This window comes from Aotus nancymaae, unplaced genomic scaffold (assembly GCF_030222135.1).
Source record: "Aotus nancymaae isolate 86718 unplaced genomic scaffold, 86718_ANA_hifiasm-v0.15.2.pri h1tg000007l, whole genome shotgun sequence".
Taxonomy (NCBI): domain Eukaryota; kingdom Metazoa; phylum Chordata; class Mammalia; order Primates; family Aotidae; genus Aotus; species Aotus nancymaae.
In genome coordinates this window covers 58,085,981-58,101,507 of record NW_026988418.1, presented here as the reverse complement: position 1 = coordinate 58,101,507, position 15,527 = coordinate 58,085,981, and the positions used below count along the sequence as shown (strand labels likewise).

General features: G+C 39.9%; 1 protein-coding gene across 1 annotated transcript in view; it reads left to right on the top strand.

Annotated features, from left to right (window-relative positions):
• Positions 1-3,756: 3,756 nt before the first annotated feature.
• TTF2 (transcription termination factor 2) overlaps positions 3,757-15,527 on the top strand; it is a 48,916-nt gene continuing 37,145 nt past the window's right edge. The window contains exons 1-3 of the mRNA XM_021674151.2: positions 3,757-3,824; positions 3,907-4,009; positions 5,820-5,906. Coding sequence (XP_021529826.2) covers positions 3,797-3,824; positions 3,907-4,009; positions 5,820-5,906 — 218 coding nt within the window. The 5' untranslated portion in view covers positions 3,757-3,796. The remainder of the gene's footprint in view (positions 3,825-3,906; positions 4,010-5,819; positions 5,907-15,527) is intronic.

Genomic DNA, 15,527 nt, shown 5'->3' with positions numbered 1-15,527 from the left:
AAATATAAATTTGAACAATTTAATTTAAAAAATAATAAAGCATAGTAACTGGCATTTTACAAATCATTTGAAATTTGGAATTGCTGATTATTTAAAACAATAAGGTAGTGACAGAGATGTCAAAAGGTGACTGTTCTAGCTCATCCTCTCACCACTGGTGTCTTATGGAGGTCTGACATGTTTAATGTATGCCAGCCAGCACAATGCTGACCAGAGAAAGTATAATTCTTTCATTTTCCCAAGAATTAAGCCCCACTTTTGTGGGGTTGGACTTGTTCCTGGGTGTGGTGGCTCATACCTGTAATCTCAGCACTTTGGGAGGCTTGCAGTAGTTTGAGACCAGCTTGGGAAACACAGAAAGACCTCCTCTCTACAAAAAATAAAAATAAAAAAATTAGCTAGGTGTGGTGACACACACCTGTGGTCCCAGCTGCTCCAGAGGGTGAGGTGGAAAGATCTCTTGAGCTCAAGAGGTTGAGGCTACAGTGAGCTATGATGACACCACTGTACTCTAGTCTGGGTGACAGAGAAAGACACTATCTCAAAAAAAAAAAGAAAAAGAAAAAAAAAGAAAGAAAGAAAAATAAATAAAAATAAAATGAGTATCTGGACTACCCTGGAATAATATTTTATTTTATTTTTGAGATGGGCTCACTCTGTCATCCGGGCTAGAGCACAGTGGTTCGATTGGGGCTCACTGAACCCTTGACCTCCCCGGACTCAGGTGATCCTCCCAACTCAGCCTCCCAAGTAGCTGGGACCACAGGTATGCTCCACCAAGCCTGAATAATTTTTACATTTTTGGTATAGATGGAGTTTCACCATGTTGCCCAGGTTGGTCTCAAACTCCTGGGTTCAAGCGATCCACCCACCTCAGCCTCCCAAAGTACTGGGATTACAGGCATGAGCCACCTTGCCTGGCCCACTCTGGATTTTATTCAATATTTCACAGGTCAGAGAACCAGTTTGCTTCTGTAACTGAAGGTTTTCTACTACCATTTTATTTCTTCACCCATTAGGATATTTCTTTAGGATGTCAACATATCTAGATAATGAATTTTAGTTATTACTTTCCATGCAGCAGATATTTTGGCATTGCTTACACAGTTTTTAAAGCAGGCTTATTAAAGTATAATTTAGATGTCATAGAATTCACCTATTTAAAGTGTAAAATTCGATGAGTCTTAGTAAATTTAATCCATTGTCTGCCCATTAATACAATCCAGTTTTAGAACAGTTCCAACCTATACTTAGCATTTGACCAGCTCCATACTGAAAGAATTTATTGGATAATTAGCCTGTGCGTTTTAAACCATCTAGATCTAGGACCCAGCCTAGACATTATTTTGAATAAATCAAGCTTTAAGGAAAAACAAACTCTAAACTTTACTCAAAATAGAGATCCATAAATCACCTCCTCCCAAGGTCTCTCCAGGGTCTGTAGGCTAATGAAGAATATAAACTTAAAATATAAATTAAGAATAAAAAATAATGCACATATATGAATACACATATTTTGAAAAGTGTATATTGTGTAATTCATTATAGTTTATTTCAATAGCCGTAAGTTTTTAAGAGACAAAGTCTCACTCTGTCACCAAGGGCTGGGGTGCAGTGGTGCAATCACAGCTCACTGCAGCCTCGAACTCCTGGGCTAAAGCCATCCTCCCACCTCAGCCTCCTGAGTAGCTAGGACCTCAAGTGCCCACCACCACACTCAACAGGCATCAAAATGAATTTTTAAAATGTTTCCAGTTATCATCTTTCACCCAATCTCAAATTTATTTTTTTCAATTTTGTAAATAAGATGAGGTTGAATAAGTTGTCCAGGGACTTAACATTTTGATTTAGTATATCCTAAATTTATGGAAGAAATATTCCTCCTGTCTGTGATTTGGCCATGCACATTTTTGAGGGGCTGGACTGGAGATGCTGACGGGTACTTGCAGAGGACCTTCTTCCTTAATGGGCTATTTAAGAGGCCCTGATTTTCCCTTGTTTTAAAAATTATTTAAGAAAGAATTAGTTACCATGCCCCGCTTCCTGCAAATCCCGTATTCATGGTGTGCGACTTCCAATACAGCATCTGTTAAACACGTACATACATCAGTTGCAAGAATAACAATCTCGGAATAATGAAAATGCCTCTACCTATGCGTTCTTTGTCCCTGTATTATCTCTAAGTACCTCTAAGTTTCAGAAGGGAAGTTATGTATAAATGAACTCCACTTCGGAAATTCCATTTTTCTCTAGTCCTAGAGAGTTACTGCTAACTCCATTCATTTTGACATTTAAATACTATGTTATGTTGTTATTTAAGTGTTCAACATGCACTAGTTCAGAATTCTCAAAATGCTAAGCTCCTTGTGGGTTAGAATAGTTGTTTCAAACTTTGTGTGTGTAAATGAACGAATTTTATATTTCTCAAGCACCTAGTCCACACTGAGCATAAAAAATCTATTTAATAGGTACCGTTTAATTAACAAATGATACGTCAGGTTTGTCTCCCTTCCTCCAGATCCCCGTAACATTTACATTCATCACATTGCCCAGATTTCCTAGACATTACAGATTTTCTGTTCTACGGCTCCCATAAGAACGTTGCAGGTGTCACGCCATATGTCTGGGACATACGGTCCTCAATAGCTTGTAATATGAAACTATTTCTATTGCAATAAATCTAGTATCTATTCCTCGCTTTTTGTTTACTAATAGTTTTGATTACAACTTCAAATTTTAAAAATCGAGGATGAAGTCACATAGAAGTGAACTGTCCCCTTCTATGTAACTTCATCCTCGATTTTTAAAATTACAAAAGCATATTAATTAGTAAAAAAAAAAGTTTGACAATACAAAATGATAAAGCAAAATTCGCCTTCACCAAAAGTCATCTATTTCCCTCTCCGTGGTTTCCACATTGAGGCTTGTAACTTGGGGCTTCCACGCTGGACGAGCCTAAAGAACATCCAGCACACACAGGAAGCAGCTGCGCGGCCAAATGGCGCTGAGACCAGCGCACCTGTCCACGGACCGCCCACTTGCCAACTCTTTGACCTTGGGTGAGTCTCTCAAACTTCTCTGAGTCTCAGGATCTTCCATAAAACGCTGAGTTGAATGAGGAGAGCCGTGTATGTGTAATCACTTTGTGAAATTTACAGCAAGAGGCAAACTTAAAGCATTGTAGCGGGTCCTAGAGAAGTCCCCTGCCTATGAGAGCCTTTTCAGTTCACCGCAGCAGCTTCCAAGGCCCTCCCACCACCCCCGCCGCCGCGGTTTCTGCACCGCAAATCTCGCGGCTCGGCCCGCAGCGGCGGCTCTCCCCGGCCTCCCACCCCAGCGACGGAGCGCGGAGCTCAACGCGGACGAGCGCCAGCCGGGGTCAGACACACCCGCGAAGCGAGGGCTGTTCAGCGGCTGCTAACGCGCTCCACCTAGGGCCGCCTCTCAGTTTAAAACGTAAGCAAGAGTTGCCTTTCCCTCTTCCAAGAACAGCAATCGAAACTTCCTTTCTTTTGGAAGCCTCGCCAGCTTCTCAACTTCCACCAGCCTCAGCCACGCCCCAGCCGGCAAACGCCGGGCTCTCCACGCCCCCTCGCTTTGAATTTGATTTCGGCGCGCGCCTGACCTGAAGGCGGCTGTGATTGGTTGGAGGTGGGTGAAGGCGAAGGGCGGAGAATTATGGGAGGGATTAAGACTGCAGGAGCTGAGTGATTGGTTCCTGAACAAAGAGGGCGGAGTAAAAGGCGGAAGCAGGAACTGGGGGCGGGGCCTTGTGAAACTTGGGGGACCCAGCGAGATGGAAGTAGTTAGGTGTCCGGAACACGGTAAGGGGCCAGGGGCTCATCCTCCCCTAGGGCCTGTCCATCTAGCGTGGCGTAATCGTTGTTCACTTTCTTCTCTCCCCAGGGACTTTCTGCTTTCTTAAGACCGGCGTCCGCGATGGCCCGAATAAAGGAAAGAGCTTCTACGTGTGCCGGGCAGACACGTGCAGCTTCGTGCGGGCGACCGAGTAGGTCTCCAGCTGGGCCCCACTCTGTGTGGCTGCCCGGGACTTCCGGAGAGGAGCTGCCGGCTCCCCGCTGTCGGGCGCCACAGGGACGAGGAGTGGTGGGGCCCTGGTCCGCTGTGTCAGACCCTTTAAGCAGTTGATAATCCCAGGGCAGCGTGGCGTGTTCGGAAGACGCCCAGCTAATTCTGCCTGTGTGACCCGAGGCTGGTTACTCTCCCTCTCTGGGCCGACAATTCCCTCTTGTGTAAAACTGAGGCTCCAGTGTTTTCCAGCTTGGCTTTTTATTCACCTGACAGGCCTTAACCACTCCCTTCTCGTGCCCAGACAGTCCTACCCCCTTTAAAGGACTAAAGAAACTCAGCAGACAGTGGAAAGTAATTGGTCCTTGTTTTGCACTAGTTTTAGGCCCAACTGTTTTTTTAATGTTTGAGTTTAAAACACTCTAGTGATTAGTTGGTAGCCTTTTTATTTTTAAATAGGATTCTTTGCATCTAAATGGTGAAATTGATAATTCAAAGAAATTAGCGCTGGAAGAAACGACGGAGTGGCTGACTCCTGTAATACCAGCACTTTGGGAGGCCAAGGAGAGCGAATGGTTTGAGCCCAGGAGTTCGAGACCAGCCTGGGCAACATGATGAAACTCCTTCTCTACGAGAAATTTAAAAAATTGTCTAGGCATGGTGGCACATTCCTGTAGTCGCAGCTACTCAGGAGGCTGAGGTGGGAGGAGAGAGTCAGAAATTTTAAGTATCTTCTCTAAAGTGAGGAAAGTTAATACTTCGTCTAATGTTAATGTTTTCACATTACCAAGTGCCTACATTTTCTATGTGAATTTTAAAACTATCATCACATCATTAAATATCAGCTGTCTATTCAGCAGAACTTGGTAGAGAAAAGTTATTTTCCTCCATGTCAGATGTAAAGTACATAATGGATATCAGTATTAGAAAGTGACCTTTCAACGTGTATATTAACTTCTCATGTTTCTGTTTCATGAGTTAGATGATTTACACTGAGCCTCTCAGATACAGTACTCAGGTCAAGTTTTGTGAAATAGAAGCGTTTTTATGTTTGCAGGAATTAAGCATTCTTGGTGGCATAAGATTTGGTTTTACATTAAGAGGAGCACTCTTATTTAGGGTCCCATCTACACAGATGCTTTGCTGTACAAACTAGTACAGTGATATTTGAAGACAATTATTTGATAAACTTGATTTATTTGGAATATATCTGATAATATATAGGCCAAAAAAAGTGCCCCAGGTATAGAAGAGTACTTTAGACCTTCACTCAAAGCTGTTTACTTTCAAATGTTACATATATTTACAATGTTTGATAGTTATACGTTGGAAGGGAGTGATTAAAAAACTTACACAAAGCAAGAAGCATATAGTGGGTGTTGTTAGAGGTAGGCATGTGAATAACACTAAGTGACAGCTATCGGGTTATTAAAGGAAAGGATGAAGGAAGAGCCTGGACAAAATTCATACAGGGCCTCACAGCCAGCCCTAAATATGTCCTTCATAGGGGTATCACAGTGTAGAGGTTACACAGTGCAGTGAAGTTTTAAACTTTTGAGTCATCAAGAAACGTAGTTATGCTTTCTTTGAGAAAGTGGGTAAAGGTGAAAGATAGGTACTCCTTTCCCAAAGGAATGCACACAGCTGTAATAATGTGTGGGAATTGCAAAGCCAGAAGAGGTCATACATAGATTCTTGGTGTAAAAACCAATAGTTTTGATTTGACTTCAGGATATTGATCTCTATTCTTGGCTTCCTAAAAATGTTTTCAACTTTTTTCTTTTCTCTAGCATTCCTGTTTCTCATTGTTTGTTGCATGAGGACTTTGTGGTAGAGCTTCAGGGTTTGCTCCTCCCACAGGGCAAGAAAGAATACAGGTAAGGGTCCAAAAGGAACATCTAAGTATACTTGCTTTTTTTTTCTCCCTGAAAGAGTTGCAGCCAGGTATGTGTTAGGATTGTTCTTTAAAAGTCATTTTAAAAAACAAAATTTGTATATGTATGACATATCTTTTGGGCTGTCACCCCCTGACTGCTGAGCAACTAGTTAATCTGAGAAGTCTGATTTCTAGTAATTTCCACCTAAATGGCTCTACAATCATCCCTCTCCAACTGTCAAGTAGCCTATAATGTCAGCCAACCAGTGACCACTAACTTGCACTTAACTTGTCAACCTTTTAATTCTGGTAATAGAACAAGATAATAGGTAAAAATGGCTAACATATATTTAGTCCTCAATAAATGCTAGTTTCCTTTCCTTTATATGGGAATTTGGGAAGGGCAGAGAAGTCTATAGAGATAGGAGATATTTGTCACGAGTAGTCAAAGATAAAGTAGGAATTCCCTAAGTGTTAGAGAGGGGTCATATTTAATGGATTAATACATTGCATTAGAGTACTGAGGCATGAATTAACCTGGCATTTTCAGGGAAAATTTGATGTTAATAGTTTAACATATCTTTAAACAAGGACTTTAGGAGATAAAGCTGGCCAGGAAGGTAGGGGTCGGGATGTAATAGTCATTGTGTGATATTTTATGCACTTCAGAATTTTTATATTCTAGATCCCCCTACCCAGTTAAAGGCATATAAGTACCACCTACAATTTTTACATACCTGAGTACTGTTTATACTTCTATTTTTCTTAATTTAGTTATGTTTATAGTAAGATACACAGATCTTAAAGAGTTCAACCAGTTGAGTTTTAAGAATGTATGTACCTCCTCATAAAACCAAGATCTGAGTCAAAATATTACCCCAATAAGTCCCATCAGTCCCCTTCCAGTTAATTCCACCCCTCCCATCTCCACCCCCATCAGCAATCACTGTTCTGATTTTTATCTTTAGATATATTTTGCTTGTTCTTGAACTTTATATAAATGAAATCATACTGCATGTACTCTTCTGTGTCTGACTTCTTTTACTTAACAATGTCTGTGATATTTATATAATATGTATCAGTAATTCATTCATTTTTTTATTGTGGAGTTGAATTTCATTTATAAATGCACCACTTTGTTTTGTGTGCTTATTTGCCATCAGAAAATCTTGACGTATCTGTTTAAATCTTTTGTCCTTTTTTTTTTTTTTGCATTGAAATTTTTATCAAGTAGTTTTAGATTCACATATAGTTGTAAGGAATAATAATACAGATAAATCGCCTGTAGACTTTATCCAGTTTCCCCCAATGGTGACATTTGCAAGACTTAGACATATATCACAAACAGGATATAAATATTGGTACAACCCACCGGTTTTATTGGTAAAGGTAGTTTTGCTTGAACTGATTTATGTGTGTGTGTATATTTAATTCTATACACTTTTATCCTGTCAAGTCATGTATCTAGCATTACAGTCAAGGTACTGAAGAGTTCCATCACAGGATCTCTCTGTTGCCCTTTCTATAACCATACCCACTTCCCTCCCTTCTGCCCTCCTCACGCTGACATCAGGAATTTGTTCTCCCTTTCTAAAATTTTGTCATTTCAAAATTGTTACACAAATGGAATCAATCATACAGCATAACTTTGGAGATCTTTGCCTGTTTTAAAATTTTTGTTGTCTTTTTTTTAAACTGAGTTAGAAGAGTTCTTTATAAATTCTCTATATAAGCTAGGCCATGGTGACTCATGCCTGTAATCCCAGCACTTTGGGAGGTTGAAGTGGGCAGATCACTTGAGGTTAGGAGTTTGAGACCAGCCTGGCCAACATGGTGAAACCCCATCTCTACTAAATAAAAAAAGCAAAACAACAACAACAACAACAAAAATTAGCTGGACATGGTGGCACACACCTGAGGTCCCAGGTACTCAGGAAGCTGAGGCAGGAAAATCACTTGAATCCAGGAGACGGAGGTTGCAGTGAGCGGAGAGTGCACCCCTACACTTGAGCCTGGGTGACAGGTGGAGACTCCTTCTCAAAAAAAAAAAAAGTCTATAGGAGTTCTTTGGCAGATATTTGTATTGTGAATATTTTTTCCCAGTCTGTGGTATGTGTTTTCTTAATTGTTTTTTGAAAAGCAAATGTTTTAAATTTTTTTGAAGTCCAGTTTATCATTTTTGTATAGTTTGTGCTTTTTGTCTTCTCTCCAAGAAATCTTTGCCTGCCCCAATATCACAAATATATCTAAGAATTGTCTAGAAGCTCTATAGTTTTGTTTTGTTTTGTTTTTTGGAGACAGAGTTTTGCTCTGTCACCCAGGCTGGAGTGCCATGGTACAATCTTGGCTCACTGCAGCCTCTACCTTCTGGGTTCAAGCAATTCTCATGCCTCAGCCTCCCAGGTAGTCCCAAGTAGCTGAGACTAGAGGGCACACACCACTAACTTTTTTGTAATTTAGTAGAAACGGGGTTTCACCACATTGCCTAGGGTGGTCTCGAGCTTCTGAGCTCAGGCAGTCCACCCATCTCGTCCTCCCAAAGTGCTAGGATTACGGGTGTGAGCCACTGCGCTTAGCCTGTTTTTTGTTTTTTGTTTTTTTTAAGTACCTGTTTCATATAGGTCTATTATCTATACTTCAGATTACTTTTGTATAGTATATAAGGTAGGGTAGAGATTCACTTATTTTTGCACATGGTACCAATTGTTTTAGCATCATGTTTTGAAGATTTTCCTTTCCCCATTGAAATGCTTGGCATCTTTGTAAAAAATCAATTGATCCAATATATGTGAGTCTGTTTCTGGGGTCACTAATCTGTTCCATTGATCCATTTGCCTACCTTTACATAATTAATCAGATAAAATAGTGTGAGTCTTCTGACTTTATTCTTTTTCAAGATTGTGTTGGCTACTCTAGGATCTTTGTATTTCCATATAAAATGTAGAATAAAAACAAACTAAAAAATAAATAAAAATAAAATGTAGAATCAGCTTTTAAATTTTCCACAGAAGACCCTGTTGGGATTGCATTGAATCTAAATAGATCAATTTGGAGAGAATTGTCAATATTGAGGCTTCTAATCCATGAACATGGTACATTTATTTATGACTTTAAAAATGTCTCTCAGCATTGTTTAATAGTTTTCATTACAGAGTTCCTATACATCTTTTGTTAAATGTATTTCTCAGTGTTTATGATTTTTAGTGCTGTTGTAAATGGAATTCTTTTAAAATTTCATTTTTGGATTGTTTTCTGCTGGTACGGTGGAGCTGGTAAGACTTTATTGCATGAAGTTATTATATTCTCCTGACACTGAAAATCATTTACATACTACTGGAGGTCCTTTACCATATAGACGCACTGTGGTAGGTGTTAGGAAGCCATTGAAGGAGTTTTGATCCAATTTGCATTAAAAGAAGAACTATGGAGGACCAATTAGAAAGCGAAGCAAGAGACCACTGAAATAATAGCTACCACTGAAAGCCCACTACGTACTTTTTTTTTTTTTTTTGGTAGAGACAAAGCTCACTATTACCCAGGCTGGTCTCAATCTCCTGGGCTGAAGCAATTCTCCCGTCTTAGTCTCCTAAAGTGCTGGGATTATAGGTGTGAGCCACTGCACCTAGCCTCTTCATTGTCTTTTGCCTTCATATAATTTGTTGTGATTTATTTCAATATCCCTGTTTACCAGACAGATGAAGAAACTACCACTGAGTCAGGTCAGAAAGGGAATCTGAGGACCCATGGTTATGCAGTGACATTGGTGGGATTTAAACCCAGGTCCAACTGATTCCAGACATGCCAACTTTCTCTTATGTGACAGGTGATGGGCCTGAATTGAGGCAGTGGCAGTGGAATTGGGTGCAGTTGGAATGGAGAAAACTTAGAAAGAGCACTGATAAGATGTATTTCCTGGCAGGGCATATACACAGGTTCCTTCCTCCATTTTCTATCTGGAATAGCGCTCATAGTGGTTCCAACTTCCCTGAGCTGGAGGACTCGAAGAGAGAACGTGTGTGATGGCCTCAGTCTGGTGTTTGGCACATTGTCAGTGCTCAGTAGGGAAATAGTTGCTAAGGTGGAACTTCTTTTTGTTTATATATATATTTATATATATTTTATTGCACTTTAGGTTCTAGGGTACATGTGCAGAACATGCAGGATTGTTGCATAGATACCTACATGGCAATGTGGTTTGCTGCATCCATCCCCCCATCACCTATATCTGGTGTTTCTCCCCATGTTATCCCTTCCCAACTCCCCACCCTCTGCTGTCCCTCCCCAGTACCTCCAACAGACCCCAGTGTGTGATGCTCCCTTCCCTGTGTCCGTGTGTTTTCATTGTTCAACACCTGCCTGTGAGTGAGAACATGTGGTGTTTGATTTTCTGTTCTTGTGTCAGTTTGCTGAGAATGATGGTTTCCAGATTCATCCATGTCCCTACAAAGGACACAAACTCATTGTTTTTTATGGCTGCATAGTATTCCATGGTATATATGTGCCACATTTTCCTTGTCCAGTCTATCATCGATGGGCATTTGGGTTGGTTCCAGTTCTTTGCTATTGTAAATAGTGCCGCAATGAACATACCTGTGCATGTGTCTTTATAATAGAATGACTTATAATCCTTTGGACATATGCCCAGTAATGGGATTGCTGGGTCAAATGGAATTTCTATTTCTAGGTCCTTGGGGAATCACCACACTGTCTTCCACAATGGTTGAACTAATTTCCACTCCCACCAACAGTGTAAAAGTATTCTTATTTCTCCACATCCTCTCCAGCATCTGTCTCCAAATTTTTTAATGATCACCATTCTAACTGGTGTGAGATGGTATCTCAATGTGGTTTTGATTTGCATTTCTCTAATGACCAGTGATGATGAGCATTTTTTCATTTGTTTATTGGCCTCATAAATGTCTTCTTTTGAAAAGTGTCTGTTCATATCCTTTGCCCTTTTGAATGGGTTTGTTTGTTTTTTTCTTGTAAATCTGTTTTAGTTCTTTGTAGATTCTGGATATTAGCCCTTTGTCAGATGGGTTGATTGCAAAATTTTTTTCCCATTCTGTTGGTTGCTAGTTCACTCTAATGATTGTTTCTTTTGCTGTGCAGAAGCTCTGGAGTTTAATTAGATCCCATTTGTCTATTTTGGCTTTTGTTGCCAATGCTTGGCAACAAAAAAAAAAAAATAGAAATCCATATTTCTTGGATTTTCTCTAATCTTGCCTTCTTGTTTTATTTCATTTGGTATTTTAGTCATGAAGTCTTTGCCTACACCTATGTCCTGAATGGTTTTGCCTAGATTTTCTTTTAGGGTTTTTATGGTGTTAGGTCTTATGTTTAAGTCTTTAATCTATCTGGAGTTAGATTTTAGTGTAAAGTGTCAGGAAGGGGTTCCAGTTTCTGTTTTCTGCACATGGCTAGGCAGTTTTCCCAACACCATTTATTAAACAGGGAATCCTTTCCCCATTGCTTGTTTTTGTCAGGTTTGTCAGAGATCAGATGGTTGTAGATGTGTGGTGTTGCCTCCAAGGCCTCTGTTCTGTTCCATTGGTCTGTATCTCTGTTTTGGTACCAGTAACATGCTATTTTGATTACTGTAGCCTTGTAGTATAGTTTGAAGTCAGGTAGTGTGATGCCTCCAGCTTTGTTCTTTTTGCTTAGAATTGTCTTGGCTATGCGGGCTCTCTTTTGGTTCCATATAAAGATTAAGGTGGTTTTTTCCCAGTTCTGTGAAGAGGGTCATAGGTAGCTTGATGGGAATAGCCTTGAATCTGTAAATTACTTTGGGCAGTATGGCCATTTTGACGATATTGATTCTTCCTAACCATGAGCATGGAATGTTTTTCCATCTGTTTGTGTCCTCTCTTATTTCCTTCAGCAGTGGTTTGTAGTTCTCCTTGAAGAGGTCCTTTACATCCTTTGTTAGTTGTATTCCTAGTTATTTTTTTCTCTTTGTAGCAATTGTGAATGGCAGTTCGTTCTTGATTTGGATCTCTTTAAGTCTGTTATTGGTGTATAGGAATTCTTGTGATTTCTGCACATTGATTTTGTATCCTAAGACTTTGCTGAAGTTGCTTATCAGTTTCAGGAGATTTTGGGCTGAAACAATGGGGTCTTCTAAATATACAATCATGTCTTCTGCAAATAGAGACAATTAGACTCTCTCCTTTCCTAATTGAATACCCTTTATTTCTTTTTCTTGCCTGATTGTAGTGGCTAGAACTTCCAATACTATATTGAATAAGAATGGTGAGAGAGGGCATCCTTGTCTAGTGCCAGATTTCAAAGGGAATGCTTCCTGTTTTTGCCTATTCAGTGTGATATTGGCTGTGGGTTTGTCATAAATAGCTTTTATTATTTTGAGATATGTTCCATCGATACCTAGTTTATTGAGAGTTTTCAGCATAAAGAGCTGTTGAATTTTGTCAAAGGCCTTCTCTACATCTATTGAGATAATCATGTGGTTTTTGTCTTTGGTTCTGTTTATATGGTGAATTATGTTTATAGACTTGCGTATGTTGAACCAGCCTTGCATCCCCGGGGTGAAGCCTGCTTGATTGTGACAGATAAGCTTTTTGATTTGCTGTTGCAATCGGTTTGCCAGTATTTTATTAAAGATTTTTGCATCTATGTTCATCATGGATATTGGCCTGAAGTTTTCTTTTTTTGTTGAGTCTCTGCTGGGTTTTGGTATCAGGGTGATGTTGGTCTCATAAAATGATTTGAGAAGGATTCCCTCTTTTTAGATTGTTTGGAATAGTTTCAGAAGGAATGGTACCAGCTTCTCTTTGTATGTCTGGTAGAATACGGCTGTGAACCCATCTGGACCTGGGCTTTTTTAAGTTGGTAGGCTATTAATTGCTGCCTCAACTTCAGCCCTTATTATTGGTCTATTCAGGATTTCAACTTCTTCCTGGTTTATGCTTGGGAGGGTGCAAGTGACCAGGAATTTATCCATTTCTTCCAGGTTTACTGGTTTATGTGCATAGAGTTGTTCGTAGTAATCTCTGATGGTAGTTTGTATTTCTGTGGAATCAGTTGTGATATCCCCTTTATTGTTTTTTATTGCATCTATTTGATTCTTCTCTCTTTTCTTTTTTATTAATCTGGCTAGCAGTCTCTCTATTTTGTTGATCTTTTTGAAAAACCAGCTCCTGGATATATTGATTTTTTGAAGAGTTTTTTATGTCTCCATCTCCTTCAGTTCTGCTCTGATCTTAGTTATTTCCTGTCTTCTGCTAGCTTTTGAGTTTTTTTGATCTTGCTCCTCTAGCTCTTTCAATTTTGATGATAGGGTGTCAATTTTAGATCTTTCCTTGCTTCTCATGTGGGCATTTATTGCTATAAATTGTCCTCTAGACACTGCTTTAAATGTGTCCCAGAGATTCTGGTATGTGGTGTCTTCGTTCTTGTTGGTTTCGAAGAACATCTTTATTTCTGCCTTCATTTCATTGTTTATCCAGTCAACATTCAAGAGCCAGCTGTTCAGTTTCCATGAAGTTGTGCGGTTCTAAGTGAGTTTCTTAATCCTGAGTTCTAATTTGATTGCACTGTGGTCTGAGAGACTGTTTGTTATGATTTCCATTCTTTAGCATTTGCAGAGGAGTGATTTACTTCCAATTATGTGGTCAATTTTAGAGTAGGCGTGATGTGGTGCTGAGGAGAATGTATATTCTATGGATTTGGGGTGGAGAGTTCTGTAAATATCTGTTAGGTTAGCTTGGTCCAGGTCTGAGTTTAAGTCCTGGATATCCTTGTTAATTTTCTGTCTTGTTGATCTGTCTAATATTGACAGTGGAGTGTTAAAGTCTCCCACTGTTATTGTTTGGGAATCTAAGTCACTTTGGTAGGTCATTAAGAACTTGCTTTATGTATCTGGGTGCTCCTGTATGGGGTGCATATATATTTAGGATCATTAGCTCTTCTTGTTGCATTGATCCTTTTACTATTATGTAATGCCCTTCTTTGTCTCTTTTGATCTTTGTTGGTTTAAAGTCTATTTTATCAGAGGCTAGGATTCTAACTCCTGCTTTTTTTTTGCCCTCCATTTGTTTGGTAAATCTTCCTCCATCCCTTTATTTTGAGCCTATGTGTGTCCTTACATGTGAGATGGGTTTCCTGGATACAGCACACCAACGGGTTTTGACTTTTTATCCAATTTGCCAGTCTGTGTCTTTTGAGTGGGGTGTTTAGCCCATTTACATTTAGGGTTAATATTGTTATGTGTGAATTTGATCCTGCTATTTTGATGCTAGCTGGCTGTTTTGCCCATTAGTTGATGCAGTTTCTTCATTGTGTCAAGTCTCTTTACCCTTTGGTATGTTTTTGCAGTGGCTGGCACTGGTTGTTCCTTTCTGTGTTTGGTGCTTCTTTCAGGACTCTTGTAAGGCAGGCCTGGTGGTGACAAAATCTCTCAGCACTTTCTTGTTCTTAAAGGATTTTATTTCTCCTTTGCTTATGAAGCTTAGTTTGGCTGGATGTGAAATTCTAGGTTGAAGGTTCTCTTCTTTAAGGATGTTGAATATTGGCCGTCTCTGTCCTCTGGCTTGTAGGGTTTCTGCTCAGAGATCTGCTGTGAATCTGATGGGCTTCCCTTTGTGGGTAACCCGACCTGTCTCTCTGGCTGCCTTAGCATTTTTTCCTTCATTTCAACCCTGGTGAATCTGACGATTATGTGTCTTGGGGTTGCTCTTCTTGAGGAATATCTTTGTGGTGTTCTCTGTATTTCCTGGACTTGAATATTGGCCTGCCTTGCTGGATGATATCCTGAAGAGTATTTTCCAGCTTGGATTCATTCTCTCCGTCACATTCAGGTACACCTATCAAACATAGATTAGGTCTTTTCACATAATCCCATATTTCTTGGATTTTCTCTAATCTTGCCTTCTTGTTTTATTTCATTGAGTTGATCTTCAGTCTCTGATATCCTTTCTTCTGCTTGGTCAATTCGGCTATTGAAACTTGTGTATGCTTTGCTAAGTTCTCGAGTTGTGTTTTTCAGCTCCATCAATTCACTTATATTCCCTCTAAGTTGTTTATTCTCATTAGCATTTTGTCAAACCTTTTTTCAAGGTTCTTAGTTTCTTCGCATTGGGTTAGAACATGTTCTTTTAGCTCAGAGAAGTTTGTTATTACCCCCTTCTGAAGCCTGTTTCTATCACTTCATCAGATTGATTCTCCATCCATCTTTGATCCCTTGCTGGTGAGGAGTTGTGATCCCTTAGAGGAGGAGATTTGTTCTGGTTTTGGGTGTTTCATCCTTTTTGCACTGTTTTTCTTCCCATCTTTGTGGATTTATCTACCTGTGGTCTTTGTAGTTGGTGACTTTCGGGTGGGGTTTCTGAGTGGATGTCCTTTTTGTTGATGATGAAGTTACTTCTTTCTGTTTCTTAGTTTTCCTTCTAACAGTCAGGCTTCTCTGCTGTAGGACTGCTGGAGGTCCACTCCAGATCCTGCTTTCCTGGGGATCACCTGTGGTGGCTGCAGAATAGTAAGGGTTGCTGCCAGTTTCTTCTTCTGTTATCTTTGTCCCAGAAGGATACCTGCCAGGTATCAGCCTGAGCTCTCCTTTATGAGGTGTCTCTTTGGATATACAGGGGTCAGGGAGCTGCCTGAGGAG